This window comes from Mus caroli, unplaced genomic scaffold (assembly GCF_978045245.1).
Source record: "Mus caroli unplaced genomic scaffold, Mus_caroli_1 scaffold_14, whole genome shotgun sequence".
NCBI classification, from domain to species: domain Eukaryota; kingdom Metazoa; phylum Chordata; class Mammalia; order Rodentia; family Muridae; genus Mus; species Mus caroli.
Genome location: NW_028227269.1, coordinates 19,442,737 through 19,464,473, shown reverse-complemented (window position 1 = coordinate 19,464,473; position 21,737 = coordinate 19,442,737). Strand labels below are relative to the sequence as shown.

At 44.2% G+C, this 21,737-nt stretch overlaps 1 protein-coding gene across 1 annotated transcript; it reads left to right on the top strand.

The window, feature by feature from the left end:
• Nucleotides 1-1,189: 1,189 nt before the first annotated feature.
• LOC147001166 (uncharacterized) lies at nt 1,190-21,659 on the top strand. The gene is given in 4 exon segments (XM_085830122.1): nt 1,190-1,315; nt 18,234-18,360; nt 18,563-18,623; nt 19,964-21,659. Coding segments are annotated over 4 exon segments (1,860 nt in total). The 3' UTR covers nt 21,510-21,659.
• Nucleotides 21,660-21,737: the final 78 nt, after the last annotated feature.

Here is a 21,737-nt window from a genome sequence, read left to right as displayed (position 1 = left end):
TTTTGGCCCAGTTGTGTCTGTGATCAATCAGCTGTGGGTTGGAGTACTCTCTGAGAACCATCAGGTACAATATGCCCCCTCATGCTCTACCTCTGGTTCTCTTGGGCATCCCTCACTTCCAACAGCACTTCAGTGCATTCTATGATTTTCTCAGGGTGAAGCCTGCCCTACCACCCTAAAACTGTCATCAAGTAACTGGAGTGTCCCTAATTGTACAAGCTTAGGGAACAGGATCCTTCCTAGGGGTTGGAGTATTCTTCCAAGTCGAAGGTCATGGGTTTGAATTCCCATTCGGCTTGTACCATGGTCCACTCCCTATGCAAAACACCTGCCTTTACCCCTGGCTTCTTAAGGCTGTGAGAAGGAGCACAGACAGAACATGGTCCCTATCATTGTATCCCCAACTGTCCCTACATCTTGTCCCGCTAAAGTGCCCTGGAGGATTTCACTGTCCTGTAGGGGGCGAGCTACCCACACTGTCTTCACTGGCCCTTCCCTGAGGTTCTGGAGGGGAATTCAAGGGGTTCTGAGGCTAACGGTGGGATTGGGGAGCAAAAGGGTGGGCTCCCCTCCAGCCGGGAAGCCAGTATCCCAGTTCCACTCCACGCCCTCTGGGCAATGTTGCTAGAGGTCATGGCGGGTGCGGGGTGGGAGCCTGGAACTGTAGCCCGGGAGAGGGCGCGGCCTCGAACCACAGCACGTCCAGAAGTCAGGCACAAGGTGGTGGCCCACAGGCGCTGACAGGCCCTGAGCGCACATCGCCCTTCTTCCTGTGGCCTCAGCTTCCTGGCAATGCGGTGGCGGTGCGCGCCCCGATTGGCGGCCAGACCTTTGCCCCGCCCCGCCCTGGAGGCCCCCGCCCCATCCTCAGCCCGTCCCGCCCCTCTCCGAGGGAGGCGTGGGGGCCAGCGGCTGGGAGGCGCGCAGTTCCTGCTGGCTGTGCGCGCCTGCTTCTGACCTCACTTTAAGTGTAAGCGGCGGCGGCGGCTCCTGGAGCTCAGCGGGCAGAGCTGCGGGCTGCGCGCGCCCCTGCTGCCACCGGGCGTCCCGCGGTGGCTCCACCGCCCTACGGTGACTTCCGCGCCCGTGCTCCCCTTTATCGGATTCCCGGAGCTCCGGCAGCAACGGGGTTGGAGCCCGCGCCCTGGGCGACTGAGGCGGCCGCAGTCTGCGCCCCGGAGCCGGGGCGATGCCGGACCAGATCTCCGTGTCGGAATTCGTGGCCGAGACCCATGAGGACTACAAGGCGCCCACGCCCTCTACCTTCACCACGCGCACGGCCCAGTGCCGGAACACCGTGGCGGCCATCGAGGAGGTGAGCGGAAGCGTCGCCGGCGCTGGGCCGGGCGCCAGGGCTGCGAGGATCGCGCTGCGCCCTGTGGACCAGGTAGGCTTCCGCGCCTGGTGCCCGATACCCAGTGCTCTCCGCCTGCGCCCACACCCGGGAAAAGTTTCTGGTCTCCCTAAGCCGGACGCAGCCGTGCCAGCAGTGCCCGACACAGAAGCCCTTTGATTCCTGCTCTAGGGCGAGGCTGCTTGGCCACCTTGGGCCTTTTTTTTGGAACGCTCCTGTCTGTTCCCGTTTCCCTCTCAGGGTTTCAGGTCCTTTGCTCCCATCCTCGGAGAGGTCAACTTCGGCTGCAGAGTCCTTGGTGGCTGAGGCCCCGGAGTGATGGGTCTCCCAGCGCGGACCTCTCCAACTTGTTCCAGAAGTGGCCCAGCAGGGGCAGCTCTGCGTTCTGAAACAACATGCACAGCAGATCCAGGGGACCCCAAGGTGCTTATTCAGGGGTGCCCATCCCATCTTGGAAGGCCTGGCAGTTCCCACTATGTACTGCAGAGTAGCGCTGTCGAGGGATGTGGAGAACCAGCGCTTTGAGGTCCAAAAGGTCTTTGGTGGCCACTTCTGGGCTACCTGTGTGGTGCCCCTTGACAGTATGGTCAGTTCCTTTGCAAGGTGCATAGTCATCCTATTGAGTGGCTAAGCAGCAAGCTCTCCAGATCCTGTTGTAGAGGGACTGGGAGAAGGAAGCAGCTTGGGTTGAAAATTGAAGTAGGCTTGGAAGAGGCTGTGTGAGTCCATGTAGGGCCCGAGCCGTGGCTTGGGATAGCCTCACTTACATCATTCTCTTTACCTCCCAAAAGAATTTAGTTTCGTTTTTTCGGCTCCGTAGGCTTTGTGCGTCCAGACGGACTCACAATAGATAGCTGGAGAACGAGACACACACGTGTAGCAATAATGAACCGATGACTACATTTCCTTCGCTCAGAAATTTATGATGGTGTAGATATTTTAAAATACTTGTGCCAGAGGTTGGTGTTCAGAGAGTTTTCAAATTAAGCTATGTCATTACATCCTTTCCCCTTCCTTGAAGAAAGCATTTGCTATTAGGCTTCACCTGAAAAAAAAAAAAAAAAAGAAAAAATAGACTATTTTTCTTTCGTGTAAAATATTTGTCATTGTAGACCTACAGAGTCAGGACTTGACTCAATGAAAAATACTAGGTTTAGCATCCTGCTCTTGGAAGTGAGCAAGGGTATCCGTTCTTCTGTAAGGCTCCTGATGCCTGGCCTCAGCTCAAGTCCCCGGATGAACTGGCCAACACCCCACCTTCCCCAGAGAAAACCACACCTGATGCAAGCTGCAAGAGGTTTTATTATCAGCTAGTTGAGAATGAACCCCTCCCAGGGCAGGGGAGTTCAACCCGGAGAGTTGACAGTAGGGGGCTTTTAACAGCCAGCTGAGGAATTGGGAGGAGTAGGGAGGAGAGTTGGGAGGAGTTCTTCTCTTCCAGGTGTCCTTGGTGACATTTACATGGCAGGAGTGAGGAGTGAGTTCTTTCTGAATTTTTATCTCCGTGTCCTCGGCACAGGAAGGCAGGCATCTCTGGTTGTACAGTATAGAGACAAAAAAGCCTTTTGCTGGCTATAGAGAACAAAGAGCTTCTTTCTAGCTGTATTTTTAAAGATCAGGGAAAACAAGCTTGGGGAAATGCTTTAGGGGCATTATCTTCCAGGGAGAAATGCTTTAAGCCAGGGTCTCACACTTCTCCTTCACCACCACCTCTCTTTCTTTTCTCTCACCCATCTTCCAAAAGATCTGCTTGTAAATCTTTTGTAGTGAGTTCAGTGAGAGCAGATTGCTTTAGTCCACTTTTCTCAACCTGGCCTTTAGGTGCCACTGATGCCTTTAATGAGGCCGATGGGGGATGAGGGGGATGAGAGCCCCTCCCCCATGAGGGCTCTTGAAAAGCACTAGGAAGATAGTCACAGTGTTTTGAAAATACATCATTAATGCTTATGATAATAATTACATCCAAAAAAGGTAGGATTCCCTCTGTGGAAAGGACACTTGTGTGTGATGTCCTTAAAAGACAGCCCATGTTTATAAAGTTAGGACACTTCTCTCATTGGATTGAATCAGTTATTGAATCAGTAATACTGGCAGATGTTGGAAAGCCAGGAAAATACAAGTTGCAATTAAAGTTGGCATGGCCTCTCTCTGATTATTTTTAGTTTATGTTGGATGAACCCTAAACTGCTTTTCCATGCAGTGTAGGAGATTACCCAAGAGCTCAGTTACTGGGTAGATTAAAGAGAGACTGGATTTGGTCATTCTGTCAAATTGCAGGCTGGCTTTATTCAGCCTCCTAAGCAGAAAATGGATTTGAGTTGGAAACAGGGAAAACCTGAAATCTTTGCAGGCTTATCTCATTTTAAGTAAAGCCAGCATCTGCTCTAAGATAATGGTGTGTATGAACTAATTTGAAGGGTGAAAGGACTCAGTGTAGATTACTTAAAATAATGCTTTCTTTCTCCTCCTACATTATTTAATGTTCACTTCCAATACAAAATGTTGTTCTCTCTTTAGTGTAGTAAGTAACACACCATGTTCACAATACTTGGACTTTAAGCAAATGTCTTTTTATGGTGAAATGAGACATTAGAGTAGGTTTTGTGACGTACAAAATGTTATGAATTTCATAGAAGTACAACTAAAAAATTAGTCCCTGGTCTTCTACTTAAATGAGTTATGGAATTAGTAAACTTATCTGATTAACTTTGGCAAACCTGATTGCTTCCAATGGAGAATATGTCTAGCCATTGTCATTTTCTGACTGAAATAGGCATTCTTGGCTTGCACACCTGTAGCTAGAATGTCAGTAGTTCGCCAGTGTGTGGCCTGTATTACAGGTATCAAACTGTTGTGTTTAATTTCTATCCCTGCTGTGCAGATAAGGAATTTGAGGCTAGGAGATTAGTTCAGGTTATAGACACAGCACGTGGAGTTTGAACTTGGCTGGATGCTGCATACTCAAACTGCATGGCTTTTTCTAATGCTTAGTGATGGTGCATTCTCAAAACTGCCCATTGCTAGATCAGCCACCTCCAAGTCAGGCTCCATCACTTTTCCAGTTGTGTGAATTGGGATGAGACCCTCCCCGCCCACACACTCTTTTACCATTTTCAGTCCACTTCACAGTCTAGATAATCATGTCTATTTCTGAAGGTTCTGGTACAGTACACAGTAGACTTAATAAATGGTAGCTGCTTTACCAGATTTCACTGTAGTTACTGTATAGTCCCTGGAATTAGAATGGAGCAGGGGAGAAGGAAATGGATGAATGGATGAAGGTGTGCATATAAATGGAAATTGTTGTCCTTCCCCCTAGGTGTGCCTGTGTGTGTGTGCCCGTGTGTGCCCCTGTGTGTGTGTGTGTGTGTGTGTGTGTGTGTGTGTGTGTGTGTGTGTTGTCTCCTGTGCTGACTGAGCACAGAGGCTGAACTTGCAATGCTTTGCTGAATAAGTTCCACACAGCCTGTCTCTGCTCTCCATGAATCCTGGAGATACCCATGCAAGTTCACAAGCTTGTGTAGCAAGCACCAAACCCCCTAAGCTGTCTTCCCAGACCCCATGCATTCTCTCTAAGGAGCTTATTGTCTTGGTAACAGTTGAGAGTGTAGCTGGTTTGAAACTTTTGATTTCCTGTTGACTTTCTCTGGGTGACTTACTTTGCAGAGTTTGCAAAGTGCAGAGTGCAACTGGTGTCAGATTTGTGCTTTGGAAATAAGGAAGAAAATAAATAGTTGTGGAATAAATCTGAAAACTGAGCTGTGCCACCCCCCACCCTCTTCCCAGCTTTGATTTTTATATCTTAGTTTATTTAAGCCTTTGGTTACTTCAAAATATTCTGGAAATAGAGAAACATTGTGTGCATTCTTGGGACACTCCTGTTGTTTGTTAGGGCTTCTTCATAGCTCCATTCATCCCTACCCTGCTCGTTTGGCATTGATGCAGTTTTAAACATAAATTTGATATTGACTCTTAAGTATTAAAATTTAACTTTTTCCTTCCATGGCCATGAGTCTCTTATTCTGTTGTCCTTGGTTGCCTTGGAAATCGCTTTGCTGTTTTAACTGCAAAAGGAGAATGAACATCTAGACTGTACAGACTCCCAGGGGGATGCTGTTCATGGGGCCAGGCTCTGCCTAGCAGTTCCAGTGGGAACTGGCCTTGCATTTGATTCTGAGTTGCAGTCCTTTGTGACTTGTTTGTAAACCAGCTCCTTCAGAATCCCAGGCTAACAGATTTCAAATCTATGGTCAGAAGGATGCCCCCTTTTTCTCAGTGTATCCTTGGAAGGGAGTAGGTTAACAGGCTATCATTTTATGCTGTCCCTAAATCTGAATTGGTATCTCTGGGACATCTTGAATCTGTTAGGGTGGAATTGGTTTCCCTCCAGCTGAATTCAATTTCTCTTTTATGATTAGTAGTGCAGTTACTGTGATACCACTCCTTGTGCACCCCAGCTCTTGCTGTGGTTCATTTGGGACCTGCTGCTGTGTGTTAGGTGAAGGGATTAGACATCTCTTCACTTTGAAAGAATCTGTGGTTCTGTGGGGAGAAACTGATTCTCCAGGCAGATCAGTGATGTGAGGTCATGTCTGCCAGAGCATTTTTGGTGATGATGTAGAGAACAGGAAGACTGGGACCATTTACATGTTGTCAGAGCATCTGTGGTGATGATATAGAAAACAGGAAGACTGGGACCACTTACATGTGATCAGAGCATCTATGGTGATGATATAGAGAACAGGAAGACTGGGACTGCTTACATGTGATCAGGGATGTGGATGCAAAGGGCCTTGAATGGAAAGCTTGGTGCAAGAGGTTCCAAGGTGGTTTAATCCAGTCTTCCATATCTGTGTCCCTACCTTAGGGAAATTTTTATCCACTCTTGGGCTGGTGACCAACTAGGCCTTTGGTAGAATTTTCATATCCATCCAGGCTGCAGAAGGCTCCTTAGGCCAAGAATGTACATAGGCCTTTCATGGTGGGGGACATACATTGCTGTGCTTTTGGCTTTTGGTCAGTGTTGTAGCTTAAGAACGAAGTCAGCTCTTTGCTAACATTACTCTGTCTCAGATGCTTGGTGGCCACATGGGTTGGTGGCCACTCTGTTGTGTGATGTAGATTCAGGACTTTGTTTTACATACTTGCAGGAAGTCCTGTTGATGAGCATAGGCCCTTGCAACTGCAAAATGCTTCACCTGACACCACCAGTCAGTGTGGTATGCAACTTGCAGAGCCTAGGGTTCCATGGTAGAGCTGTGGAAATAGTGTGTGCATTTTAACAGCACTCTCAGGAGCAGTGTGTGCACCAGGGTTTGAAAGTACTGTTGTAGGCTGCCCTGAGTCCTGGCTGTGTTCAGAGTTGCCTGGTGGGGGAGGGGGTGTCTGTGGACTGGAAGAACCTGGTTCTGCTCTCCTGAATTCTGATTTCATATGATTTGGGTGAGGCCTGGAGCTTTTATATTTGTAAAAGGCTCCTCCCTAGTTGATAATCACTGATAGACAGGTGATTATGTCATGTTGTGTGCCAGGTAGTGATGAATCAAGGTTATGCATAACTTCGGGATAGGATGTGGTTTTGGAGGGGAGGAAACTGAAGTCAAGACAGGCATCTCTGCAGAGGTGACCTTTGAGCAGTCTGGAATGTAGAGGCTTCCTGCTTGCAAAGACCTAGGCATAGATGAGTCCTGGAAAAGGGCTGAGATGTGAGTATCAGGGCAGACAGAAGGCCTGTGATCAGAGGTGAGGGAGAGCAATGGGGCCTGTGTGGAGGGGTGGCTTAGGTCCAGATAGCACTGGGCTTTACCTTGGGGAGAGAATTTGCACGTTGGCTGTGGAGTGGTGCAAAGCTGTTAGAGGGTTTGGGGCTCAGACTCCCATGGTCTGATTTCCTCTCTAGGATTTACTTTTTATTGATTTGTATCTGTGTGTGACACTCAGAGTGCAAATGCCCTCAGAGCTTATGCAGCCGGAGTTGTAGGCAGCTGTGAATTGCTTGGTTGTGGGTGCTGGGGATGAAACTTGGAACCTCCAGAAGAGCAGGAAGTTCTTTTAAAATAAACCATTTCTCCAGTCACTGCTTCACAGTTTAAAGACATTTCAGTGCTTGTTCCTAGGCCTTGGAGAAAAGTGGGGAGACCAGCAAAGGAGTAGGGGTTCATTTGTGTCTGCAGTAGTGGCAGTGTAGAAATGTCCTTTGAACTGGGTGTCATTCCCTGATGATACTTGAAGCATCATCTCCAAGGTAGAAGTGGCACTGTCCAGCATGCCTTAGTGGTAGAGACCAGGTCTACTGTGAAGATTGGCTGGCTGGAGGACTTGTCCTTTTTTGCTTGCTTGTTTGTTTGGTTTTGGTTTTGGTTTTTTATTTTTATTTTCGTTTTTTGTTTTTTTTTTTGTTTTTTTCTGAGACAGGGTTTCTCTGGATAGCCCTGTTTGTCCTGGAACACACTCAGACCAGGCTGGCCTCGTACCCAGAAAATCTGCCTGCCTCTACCTCCCGAGTGCTGGGATTAAAGACTTGTACCACCACGCCTGGCTATGACCAGTATTTTTATGTGCTTTAATCCTATGTTAAGAAAATGTGCTTTTGCCAGTTGGTTGCCAGCCAGACATATAAATAATATTATACAGATTGTGCAGGCTGTGTTTATATATTTAGGGAATATACATATATGTATAAAATAACAAATGAAAAGAGAGGTAATGAATTTGAAAGAGAGTAAGCAGGGATATATGGGTTGGTTTAGAGAATAGAAACGATGAGATTATATTACACTTTCAAAGAATAAAGAAAAGTAATTGTAAAGTAAGAAAGCATTAAATGGGCTTATTTAAGATTATTCCTTTTTGAGAGAGGTCATATAGGCACAAAGGAGTCATGTGACTCTGGGTTTCAACAGTTGACAAAACAGGAGTTCTGACCACTCTGGTTGGTTCTTCTATGTCCTTTCACTGTGCAGAGGTGGGTTTCCTTAGTGCAAGTACTAAGTACTTATTTCTTCAGAATTCTGGTACATAGTGAATATCAGCTGCAATATCCTGCAACATGAGATAACCCGTCCTTGATTTTTCTTGTTCCCTTGGCTGAGAGCCTTTCTATATTAGACATTAGAGAGACAATCTATTAAATTTACTTTCTGTATCCATAGAGAAATTCATTCTTATTTGAGATATGTTTACCTAGAGAACCTGTCCTAATACAACTGTGGCTTTTCTCTACTTTGCCACTGATGGCGATGTGCTGGCTACCAAGAGAACTCAACAGTGTTTCCGTTACATTTCTGGCTTTCCTCCCAGGATTATTTGGTATCATCTGGTGAAAGGGAGCTGCAGTCTCCCTGAGCCCAGCACTGAGCCACAAACAAAACTCTTGTTTCCTAAAATCCCTCTTTAATGTTCATTGCCTGGGCTCCCTCCCACTCAGATTGATAACCCCACTGCACCTTGGGTAATGGGCTATGCAAGCTCTTTCCCTGGATTTCAGGAAGAAGGAGGCAAGTGCTGTGAGGCAAGCTCAGGCAAGGTCTGAAGTCAGGTCCTGGTAATGCAGGATCATTGCTCACAGAGGGCAGGAGCAGGCAGCTGACTAGCCTGAGCTGGAATGTGTTGGGAACTAAAAGGGGGCCCTGGGGAAGAAAGGAAAGGGGGGAAGGCCCACACCCTGCCAGAGTTCCACCTATGATCTGGACAGAGATGTGGGACAGCTGCCATACACTCCCCTGTCAGCCCCAGGTGTGCATCTAAGCCTTTGACCCACTCTTCGGGTCTGAACAAGGGGCAGCCCAACCTGGGAGCCCCAGGGCTACTTTCCTAAAGTCCTGGGGTTATGGGAGAGAGGGATGAGAGGTTCCCACACCTGTGAGAGTGAGCACAGTGGATCTTGACTGGCGCACATGAAGGCCTTGCATGGGGAGATTTAGAAAGGGCTCATTAGGAGAAAGCCTATCCCGTCCTCCAAGCTCAGTGGGCCTTGATGAGCAGAGACTTTCTATGGTTTTAGAGCTTTATTATAGAAAGGCAGGGAGAAAGAGAGAAGGTAGAAGAGAGAGAGAGAGTCCCCCCTAGAAAGCTAGAAGGGGGAAGGCTAGATAGAAAGAGAGTAAGAGGGAGAGAGGAGAGGAGAAGACAAAGAGAAAGGAAAGAGGAGAGAGGAGTGAGAGAAGTGAGAGGTAAGAGAACAAAGGAGCTAGATCAAGAGAGATAGGTGGGGCTGAACAGTCCTTTTTATGGGCTTTACTGTTGCTAGGTAACTGGGGAGTAGTTTAGCCTGAAGGTCAGAAACTAGGGGCATTGTCTAAGTGACTTTTAGCCAGGCTTCTCTTGTGGTGGCTGGGGTGGGGGTGGGGGACAGTAATTTAGGCAGGAGCCTGAGTTCCAGAAGCATGAGGGAATTAATGCCTTCCTTGTCAAGTAAGTGAATTATCACCCTTCTGGGGTTCAGACCTCAGCTCAACTGGAGACCAACCTGTCTGTGCATAGCCCAATGCCCCACATGAATGTTGAGTTCTCTCCCAGGGCTGGGAGGGGTGAGAGTCCACTTGTAGGACAGGCTCAAATGCTAATGTAGTGCAAATCACATCTGAGATCTGGAAATGCTCTGGCCCTGGACTTGAAGCACACTTTAACCTTGAGGAAGGGTGAGACCCATTGACCAATCAAGGAGGAGGGATCTTCCAGGTGCCTTTCCCCAAGTTCACTGTGGCTGTGCAGGCTTGAATGGTTCTCTGTGTCCTGCTCTGAGCTCTGCTGTTGGGTGCTGTGAGAGGAACTCAGGAAGCTCTGATTTCGAGGCATGATGAGCACAGGGTTACTGCCCACAGAGGATAGGGGCAGGGTGGTGCTGAGCAGTGGAAGCTGGGGTGGTGAGTCCTCTCTGGGGCTGAATGGGAAGTATAAGTCATATGTGAGCACCTGTGAGGTCTCTCGTGTTGCTCCTTACTTGCTCCATCGGGGGTGACCTCTGAATGACTTCCCTATCATTGCGCAAATCCTTTGGACCTTAGTTAGGCTGGCTTGTGAAAACAAGTGTGGTTTCTTTGAGTCTGTAGCACACATGTCCAAACCCCTTTGTCTTTTAGTATACATTAAGAAGACAGGTAAAAATCTAATAGGTCTGATTTCATACATTATACTTGTTTTGGTTTTGTTTAGGTTTTGTTAATTTTTGTTCTGCTGCAGTTTTTTCATATTTTTTACTTCATATGTTTAGTGATTTGATTATTTGGCAAAGGGACTTTAATAATTTCAGAATTTTTTATGGTTTTATTGAAAAATTATTGACCTCTGAGAGGATATTCTTATATTTCAATCGTTTGTAATTTCGCCTTAACATGTTTTGCAGAAGTCCCAGTTGTTTATTGCCATGAAACTTTTAGAATCCACATTTTTTAACTGAGATATCAATTTTTTCTCTTCCTCTTGAATCCCTGAGATTCTGTCTTCCTTTCCTGTTCTGTGGGTGAACATTGCCTCTGTAGTTGTCAGTGTACAAGTAATCTCATGTGCTGCTCAGGGACTTAGCAACTGCTTATGTCATTTCCTGCCTCCATCCCCTGTGTTTGTTATCAGGCGTGCTTTATATACATCAGCCGCCAGCTATAGCAGCTCTCTATTTTTGTTCCCTGTCTCTGTTCTCTGCACATGTACACTCTCTGTCATCTCTCCCCTCATGGCTCTCTTTCTCCTCCCGGTCTGTGTGCCTGTCTGCAGGTCCTCTTGTCTACTTCTATCCCTTCCCCAGGTTCTCACTCCTCTCCCTTCCCCCAAAAAACCTCTTTTGCACTTTATCTGTTGCATGCTTTAATTTCTCAGACCTGCTGTGATGGGATAGCTTGGATTTCTTGGTTGCAATTGTTCCTGGCTGTTACTCTCTATGTTGCTATGCTGGTGTGTAGCCATCTCTGTTTGGGTGATTATTGACCTAGGTACTGGCCTCTGGGTTTGTCTTTTTGGGTGGGAGTTTTGTTCCTGGGTTACTGTTTGATGCATGGATTTGAAGAGAGTGTTCACTGACAGTTTCCTATTTTACTGACTGGTGGGTATGGTCAACAGTGGATGCTTTGTTATATAAAAGCTGGGAGAAGAGACAGGCAGGAACAGAAGATCTTAGTAATCCACAAGGAGACATAGTCAGGAGAGAGGTCAAGTACCCCATCCTGTTTAATACAATGTTGGAACAAGTGGGAAAATTGAATCTGGGATAAGAAATCAATCAATCATGAAGTTGATCTATGGAAGCTTACCTTGTGTCCTTTCAGGCATGGAATGTGGTTGAACAGGGAATATCTGCCCAAGTGGGGGCTGAGACACAGGGATGAGGCAGGAATGGATGTGCAGGTGGGGATTGTCTATGGTGTTTATAGGAGGCGTGCACAGGAGGATAGGAAATTTCCAGTGGTATTCTGTTCCAGTGGTAAGGGCAGCTGATATTAGTGTCTGCAGTAACAGATAGTGAGGTAGTCTTTGGACAAAGTCTAGTCTACAGACAGGCATGGTTGTGGTTAACCAGGAGTTTCTGTCGATAATCAGGGGCTCAGGAACAGAGATGAGTTTGTAAAGCCCAAACAGTTTGCTTTTTAAGAATGTACATTTGTACATTCCATCCAAAATCCCATGACAAAATCCCCTTATCAACAGCCAGTTAAGGTACATCAGCAGGGTGAATCTACATAGAGATAACTAAGACCTCCTATAGAAAACAAAAACAGAAACAGCTTACCCATCATGGTTGTCAGATTTTTTTTTTTTGCCCCCCTTGCTTGGTTCCTGCACATTATGCCAGACATACAATTTTCAAATATTAACAATGCTGATTTGTATGCAAACTCCCCACTCTTGTTGTAACTACAATATATACTCAAAACCTCTAGACTTGATCTCTCAGTTTGTACCTAATGTGAGTTTGACTGCTGAGAGTCCTTGTTACTGAGCTCATAAAAAGACCTCTGTGTGTTTTCATTGCAATACGCTCTGTGCTGGTCATTGCAGTTTCTGTGAGTTGGGCATAAAACCTTGATGCTTTGACTGGAAACCCAAGACCCTTAGAACTCCCATCGTAAGGGTTGAAAGACCGTTGTTAGGATGTGTCATTAGTTCTTTGTATCCGTGCCCTGTCTGTCAGAAATGTGTCTGGGTACCTTGGTTTTTTGATTCTTCTTGAGTACTCATGGAGGGAGATGAACAAAGTGAATGTGGAACTCCAGTGAAGTTGAAATGCTGGAGAGTCATGGCAAGAATGGGCTAGGAAGATGTTCCAGGGCCTGCAACAGGGGTTCTGTGCCCCTGGTCTTAATTTCTGGGAAGTTACAGAAGTCTTGGAACCCTGCTCCATGGCTCACAACTGCCATTTTCTCCTCTGTACAAGAGGTGGAATCTGCTGCGTAGCCTTCACCGCCCCCTCGTGGCCCTCTGTTATGTGTGTGCCACTTTAGTATTCTCTTACTGAGAGAGGAAGTGAGACTGTTTCCATCCCAATTGATATAGTTACTCACCCTCCACCTTGGGTTGAGTCCTTCTTATCAAGAGCACCTGTACCCATTAAATTGCCCCTGACAGAGAGCTCTTTATGACCGCTTTCAGGGCAAAATCAGACTCTGCAAAATGGTGGAAAGGACAAAGACCTCATTTTGCCCCCTTCTAAACAATGCTGTTCTCAGTCTATATGTGATTCTATAGTTTTGAACTTGGAGCTGTCAGTATATGGGAGGTTGTTTTTCATCCCTTCCAGCAAAGTTAACATATCTTCCTTAGACCAGCCGTCTTATTTCTGGGTCTGTGGGGCAATCTGCTCCTCTATTCACCTTCCAGCTGTTTGGCTACCTCTTTGGTCTCACTGACCTGGGAATCCAGGGTTAAGGACACCTCACCACAGGGCAGTGCAGCCTCTCTTCTCCCCATTCCACTGTATTTTCCCATGCTCTGAGCAAGGAGCCCTTCCCATTTTATCCTGGCTCAGACACTACTCCACCTCCCTGATGAGGTGGCAGGGGTCCTGTAATTGATATGGTTAGATCATTGGTTTTGAAATTTTACAACTTTCTCATTTATTATTTCTCTGTGTCATAGTTGTTTTAACTCAACATTTCAGACTACAGTCATCTGAAGGAGCCTCAGTTGCAGATATGCCCTCATCAGAATGGCTGGTTTCTATGTCTCTGAGAGATAGTGTTGATAATTGATATAGGAAAACTCTTCCATGAAGGGTGGCAATATTGGGAAGCAAGTGTCTTGGGTTGGATGAGAGAGCTAGGTGAGAATTGTAGCTGCCTGTGGCCATGTGAACTGGGTTCCCCAGAAAGGCAGCCCGGGGCTGAAAGATATCAGAGGGCAACAAAAGAATGAGGCCAAGACAATCCTTTTTGTCCAAAGCCTCAGAAGTTTACTGAGAGTCCCTGCTCATAAAGAGGGTAGGCCCATCCTCTGACAGCCCATTCTTTGTGCCTGGAGCCAGCCCATAGACGATCTACAGGGCTTGTGTCCAGATACTCTCCAGGACCTTCCAGCAAGAAGCAGAATATTGAAGAAGAGCAAATAGAGCCATCAACTCAGAAGGCTCTACCCTAGGTGTACTGGCTGGTTTTATGTGTCAACTTGACACAGCTGGATTTATCACAGAGAAAGGAGCTTCAGTTGAGGAGATGCCTCCATGAGATCCACCTATAAGGCATTTTCTCAAATAGTGATCAAGGGGGAAAGGCCCCTTGTGTGTGGGACAATCTCTGGGCTTGTAGTCTTGGTTCTATAAGAGAGCAGGCTGAGCAAGCCAGGGGAGGCAAGCCAGTAAGTAACATCCCTCCATGGCCTCTGCATCTGCTCCTGCTTTCTGACCTGCTTGAGTTCCAGTCCTGACTTCCTTGGTGATGAACCGCAATGTGGAAGTGTAAGTCAAATAAACCCTTTCCTCCCCAACTTGCTTCTTGGTGTTGATGTTTGTTTAGGAATAGAAACCCTGACTAAGACACTAGGTAATCTCCTTCTTAGTGGCAGCAAGGTCAAAGTCTGGGTCAGCCTACTTCAAGGACTAGGGAGGCTACAGAAAGTGGCCAAGCAAGAAAGCAAGGCAGGAAGTAGTGTTTGTCAAATATTTTTGCCTTCATTTTCTAGCTTCAGTTTCTAGTCTGAGCTCCCAGTATGGTGGGCTGTGATCTGACAGAACCATGTAAAACAAACATTTTTTACCTGAGATGCTTCTGCTCAGAGGAAACCATCACAGCAGCAGAGTTGCAAGGTAGAACAACCACAATAACAACACAACAGCAACAACAACAACAGCAATTGTTTCAAAAGCTGATTTTGCTGCTGGACAGAATCTATGGTCTCCTTTGAAGGAATATGGAAAATATCAGAAATTGAGATGGCAAAAGTCATAGAAAGCTGTATATGGAGCTTAATCGGTTGTTCCCATAGGGTCTGGAAGATTGGAGAGTTGACAGTAATGCAGCCACACAAAGTTGAGGTCATAGTATTTCAGTGCAAAATAGACTGAAAACCTTAGGAAGAGGTCATTTCTGTGATATTTGACCAAAAAAAAAAAAAAAAAAAAGAAAGAAAGAAAGAATACAGAAAACTTTTGTACTTAGCTTATGCAGTGAGATTTTGAGTAGGAAAACAAACAAAAAAAATATTGCCCGATTTGTCGATTTTTATCTATTGATAAGTATTTGTTCAATCTTCCGATTTCTTTTTTTTTTCCTCTGAGACAGGGTTTCTCTGTGTCGCTCTGGCTGTCTGGGAACTTACTTTGTAGACCAGGCTGTCCTAGAACTCAGAAATCCCCCTGCCTCTGCCTCCTGAGTGCTGGGAAACTTCCCCTATTTCTTTATTCAATTTACATTATAATTGTTAAACCCATCCCATTCCACCTTCCACAGTCCCTCATGACTGACTCCCTTTTATCTCCCCATGGAGGGTGGGAACCACTTGAGTATCCCCCAACTATAGCATGTCAAATCTTTGCAGGGTTAGACACATCCTTTCCCACTGAGGTCAGACAAAGCAGCCCAGTTAGGGAAACAGTTTGCACAGACAGGAACAGCTTAAGGGACATGCCCTGCTCTGGATGTTGGGGACCCCATGAAGACTGAGCAGCACATCCACTACATATATGGTGGGGGCCTCCATCCCAGCCTCTGTGTGCTCTTTGGTTGGTGGCTCCATCTCTGAGAGTCTCCTAGGTTCCAGGTTAGTTGACTCTGGGGGTCTCCTCATGGCCTTCCTATTCTTTCAGAGGCCTTCAATTCTTTCCCCAACTCCTTTAAAATACTCCCTGAGCCCTGTCCAATGTTAGGCTGTGGGTCTCTGCATATGTTTCAGTCAGATGCTGGATGGAGACTCTCAGAGGACAAGGATGCTAAGCTACTATCTGCAAGTATAACAAATTATCCTCAGTAATGCCAGCCTTGATGCTTGCCCATGAGATGGGTTACCAGTTGGGCAGGGTATAGTTTGGCCATTCCTTCAGTCTCTGTTTCAAGTTTCTGCCTGCCTTACTTGCAGACAGAACAAATTTTGGGAGGAAAGGTATTTGGTTTTCTTGGTGTACTGAACACTTCACTGGTGGTTCTGCCTGACTGCAAGATGTCACCTCTTCATGGCCCATAACTCAATGCTTTATATCTAAGCTGAGATCACCTCCCTAGCCACATTTGTGCCCTCCCATTCATATTCTCAGGCACATTCCACAGATGCCTCCACCCTAACCCTCCCATCATCTGCTGATTTCATTTCATTTTCCTGGCTTTCTGGCATTCTCTTGTCTCTTACCACACCTGTTCCTAACACTCCCCTTCTTTCTTGACTAACATCCCATCCAGTTTTCTCCCTTCCACCTGCCTCTTCTGTCTCTTTCATACCCCCCTTTTGAGTGAGATTCAACCAGCTCATTTGTGCCTTGTCTTGTTTACTGTCTTTAGGTCTATGAAGTGCAGTGTGGGTATCCTGTACTTATGGTTATTATTCACTTGTGAGTATGTACATGCATGTCCTTTTGGGCCTGAGTTACCTCATTCCAGATATTAGTTTCTAATTGTACCCATTTCTCTGCAAAATTCATGATGTCCTTGTTTTTTATATCTGAATAGCATCCCATTTTGTAAATGTAACATGGTTTTTGTGTCTACTTTTCAGTTGAGGAACATCTGCATTCTTTCCTGTTTCTAACTTTTATAAATAAAGTGGCTATGAACTTAGTGGAGCAAATGCCCTTGTGGGTATGTGCCTATGAAGGTACCCTAAGTGTAGCACTTCCTCCTGCTTGTTTGTTTTAAATTAATGGGAGGAGTATTCACAGTGTTTCCTCATCCCACAATGGAACCTTAAACAAAACCTGCTGCAAATGTGGTCCAAGTGAGGCAGGGTCCGTTAATTTAGAAGTCAGACTTCACAGGATCATCCACATTGTGCTGCTTCTGGAAACTGAAAGATGAAAATACCATGGTCATAGATTCTTTCTCTATGGTTTCAGTTTAGCACCACTCCAGCCATCTTTTGACAAAGTCAGGATCCCAGGGAAGACTCTGTTTGAGTTCCTTGCTTGTAAGTGGTGAGGTTGATGCTTGAGTTGCATTTTGTGACCACAGGTTGTGGAGAAAACTAACGCATTGAGAAATCTGCCATGGAGAGATGCTTACAGGGAGATGAAGTACCCAAACTGAGAGATGTATAAGAAGTTACAGGAAGAGCACCATCTATGCCTTTAGGAATTGAAGTCCAATGTGTTTGAGACAAAGCTATAGGATTTGATGTTTGCCCTGCTGTTTTTCTTGCCTTTGTCCAATCTTCTCTCACTGTGTGCACATTCCTATTGATTGGAATGGGAAGGGGTATTCAGTGCCATTTTATGTTGGAAAGATATAACTTGCTGTTTGATTTTGCAACTTTGCTTTCTGATGTGGCTGTCAAAATATTGTTTTGAGTGTCAGCAGAGACTTTAAACATTTGAACAGTTCAGGAGCATTTCTAGATTTATCTTGGGGAAGATGAAAGTGTATATACACTCAAAATTTTCCATTTTCTTTCTTTCCTTTTTTTTTTGTTTATCCTGTAAATTAGATATTCATTATCACCCTGATCACTGTCCCTACTCTAGGTCCCTGCCCTCATAGACTCCCTCCTCCCAATCTCCTCTGTTTCTCCTTTGATTGGGGTTGGGGCCCCCTATGTACCCCGTACATAGATTATAGTCTATTTTTTAGGATGGCATATGCTCATGACATCAATACTGCCTGAGGCTTCAGAGTCATTGGATTTTGGGTATTGATGTTTCCCCAAACTCTTGTGTTTGTTTTGAAATTTTTAAATAAATAGGAGTGTTTTGCCTGTGTGCGTGAATATGAATATCATTACTTCTTTGTAGGAATTGTAGTACACAACTGAGTTCTTTCTATCATTTTTGTCTCAGTGGTTGATTTTTGCAGTGGAGTAAGGGTCTTAATATGTAACCTTTGCTGTCCTGGAATGTGTTACATAGAACAGACTAGGATCCAGCTCAATGACTTATACCTGTCCATGACTCTGGGATTAAAGACGTGAACAAATACACCCTGCTTGTCCATGGTTTTTCTCGTTAGTGATTCTTCTTACAATTTCTGGGATGTGTCCTCAGTACTGTTGATCTATTTCACCCTACATCTCCCTCTCAATTGAAATTCCTCTCGAAAGTCTTTACCCTATTTATTTAAAATGTTCATAAGCAACACAGGTGAACCTTCAACTCAATTTCCTTTAAAATGTTATGGTACTTAGATTATAACTTCTGTGTCCAGAAGTCAGTGGAGGAAGCACCAGAATTACATGAATATATGGTCAAGGAAGCGTACATTTACTTTACAGTGATGTCAGTACCATGCTTTGTGATGTACGCATGTATGGGACATTTTAGGATGCATTGACTTATAATGATGTGCACGTGAACTTCACTGGGGAAGAGTGGAATTTGCTGGATCCTTCCCAGAAGAGTCTCTACAAAGATGTGATGCTGGAGACCTACTGGAACCTCACTGTTATAGGTATGACTGTGAATTTTCTTTTGCTTTTCAAAATAGTGGGAAGACATGTCTCTTGGTGAGTGATGGTGCTCTGTTATTACAATTGAGAACAAGGAAGACTGAGCTGAATAAATAGTGTCCAGTGAAGTGAAAATTCACAGTACCTTGAATTTTGCCTCATTTCCAATACTGTATCATTCATTTTTCTGGTACTGTCTTTTAGGCTACACTTGGGAAAACCATCGTATTGAAAGACATTGTCAAAGTTCAAGAAGAAATGAAAGGTAATTTTCATGAGAAAGCTTATGCAATTATGCCTCTAAGGAAATTTTACTATGATATGGAAGCTCTAAATCAAAGCAGGAGTGTAAAATGTCAATACTTGAAGTATAACTATAATTACAATTTTTTTTAATATTTATTTATTTATTGTATATAAGTATACTGTAGCTGTCCGCAGATACTCCAGAAGAGGGCATCATATTTTGTTACAGATGGTTATGAGCCACCATGTGGTTGCTGGGATTTAAACTCAGGACCTTCGGAAGAGCAGTCTGTGCTCTTTACCACTGAGCGATCTCTCCAGCCCTAATTATAATATTCTTTAAAAAAATGTACTGCCTAGATGTAGTTATGTGATTTATTTAACAAAGCATTCCTTTAAAAAAAAAAAGACGAGGAAACATTGCCTTAAGAGACACCTTTATTCAATTTTTACCTCTATTAGAGCTATACTGATCTGACAATGTGTATAGACTTACAAGACTTAGATATTGCACATCGAATAGTGATAAATATATATGCAAAACCTTCCGATAAGCCAATAATCCATGGGAAAGTTGGTGATACTCATATTCTTATAGTGAAATTGATCATTTGTTTAGGGTCCAGTTTATGAGAGTCAAGAGTGTTGTCATAGGAAAAACCTTAATTCATATATTACACATCTATGAGGAACAAAAGGTCAAACAGCGTGAATGCAGCATGGAAACCTTTCATCTGTTACTCTTCTATTAATATATATATATATATATCATGTGTCACAATGGATAAAAGCCACGTGAGCATAGGGATATTGAAAGAAGCAATGTACCACTTTCTATTCCAGAACTGTGAGAAAATTGTAAGATTCCATCTTTGCTGGACATTCTGAATATGATAAAAGTTTGCAATGAATTGGTTTTCTAATTTTACTGGGAACTTCCCAAAGCTCACACTGTAGAAAATCTTTATGGGTACTAGGAATTTGTAAATTTTTTTGTTTGTCCTGGTTCACATTCAAATGTGGTACAATTCACATACAGGAAAAATTATGAAAGCAATTACGGTTATAAAGCTATGAGTTGTTCTATTTTCCTTCTATAGATGAAATACATCATATAAATATCCCATATAAAAAGGATGTTATAAATGTTAGCCATGTAATAACCATCACAGATATCTCGAAAGATGCAAAACAACCCATAATGAGGGAGAACACCATTAACATATAAAGTGATAAAACCAGATGATCTGGTACATCTTTATCAGTAGACCAATTTGTAAACTTTATTCATCTTGATGAAATGATTGAACAGGGAAATTAATATAGTAACCATATCACATGTGCCAATTTTCATTGCAGGTATGTAAGCAATCATAGTGGAGAGAAACTCTATGAATGTAATGAACGTTCTAAAGTCTTTTCATGTCTCAGTCATCTCCAATGTCATAAAAAAAAACAAATTGGAGAGAAAACATATGAACATAACCAATGTGGTAAAGCCTTTCCAACACCCAGTCATCTTAAATATCACAAAAGAACCCATACTGGAGAGAAACCCTATGAATGTAATCAACGTGGTAAAGCTTTTACAAGTCACAGTGGTCTCCAATATCATGAAAGAACACATACTGGAGAGAAACCCTATGAATGTAATCAATGTGCTAAAGCCTTTGCAAGACCCAGTCATCTCCAACGTCATGAAAGAACACATACTTCAGAGAAACCCTATGAATGTAATCTATGTGGTAAAGACTTTGCAGGTCACAGTCATCTCCAATATCATAAAAAAACACATACTGGAGAGAAACCCTATGAATGTATTCAGTGTGGTAAAGCCTTTCAAGGTCACAGTCATCTCCAATATCATAAAAAAACACATACTGGAGAGAAACCCTATGAATGTATTCAATGTGGTAAAGCCTTTGCACTATGCAGTAGTTTCCAATGTCATAAAAGAACACATACTGGAGAGAAACCCTATGAATGTAATCAATGTGGTAAACCCTTTGCAAGACCCAGTCATCTCCAACGTCATAAAAGTACACACACTGCAGAGAAACCCTATGAATGTAATCAATGTGGTAAAGCCTTTGCACAACTCAGTACTCTCCAACGTCATAAAAGAACACATACTGGAGAGAAACCCTATGAATGTAATCAATGTGGTAAAGCCTTTGCACAACTCAGTACTCTCCAACGTCATAAAAGAACACATACTGGAGAGAAATCCTATGAATGTAATCAATGTGGTAAAGCCTTTGCACAACTCAGTACTCTCCAACGTCATAAAAGAACACATACTGGAGAGAAACCCTATGAATGTAATCAATGTGGTAAACCCTTTGCAAGACCCAGTCATCTCCAACGTCATAAAAGTACACACACTGCAGAGAAACCCTATGAATGTAATCAATGTGGTAAAGCCTTTGCAAGACTCAGTACTCTCCAACGTCATAAAAGAACACATACTGGAGAGAAACCCTATGAATGTAATCAATGTGGTAAAGCCTTTGCACAACTCAGTACTCTCCAACGTCATAAAAGAACACATACTGGAGAGAAATCCTATGAATGTAATCAATGTGGTAAAGCCTTTGCACAACTCAGTACTCTCCAACGTCATAAAAGAACACATACTGGAGAGAAACCCTATGAATGTAATCAATGTGGTAAAACATTTGCACGTCACATTGTTCTCCAATATCATAAAAGAACACATACTGGAGAGAAACCCTATGAATGTAATCAATGTGGTAAAGCCTTTTCACAACTCAGTACTCTCCAACGTCATAAAAGAACACATTCTGGAGAGAAACCCTATGAATGTAATCAATGTGGTAAAGGGTTTGCTTGACCCAGTTATCTCTAATGTCATAAGAGAACACATACTGGAGAGAAACCCTAAGAATGTAATTGGTATCATGTGCAAAGTCAGAAAACTAAATGTACTGGAGAGAAGCCCTATGAATGTTATCAATGTGGTAAAGCCTCTACAGGTCACAGTCATGTCCAGTATCATAAAAGAACACATACTTTCCTGATATAGCTGTCTCTCGTGAGGCTATTCCAATACCTGGCAAACACAGAAGTGGATGCTCACAGTCATCTATTGGATGGAACACAGGGCTGTCAC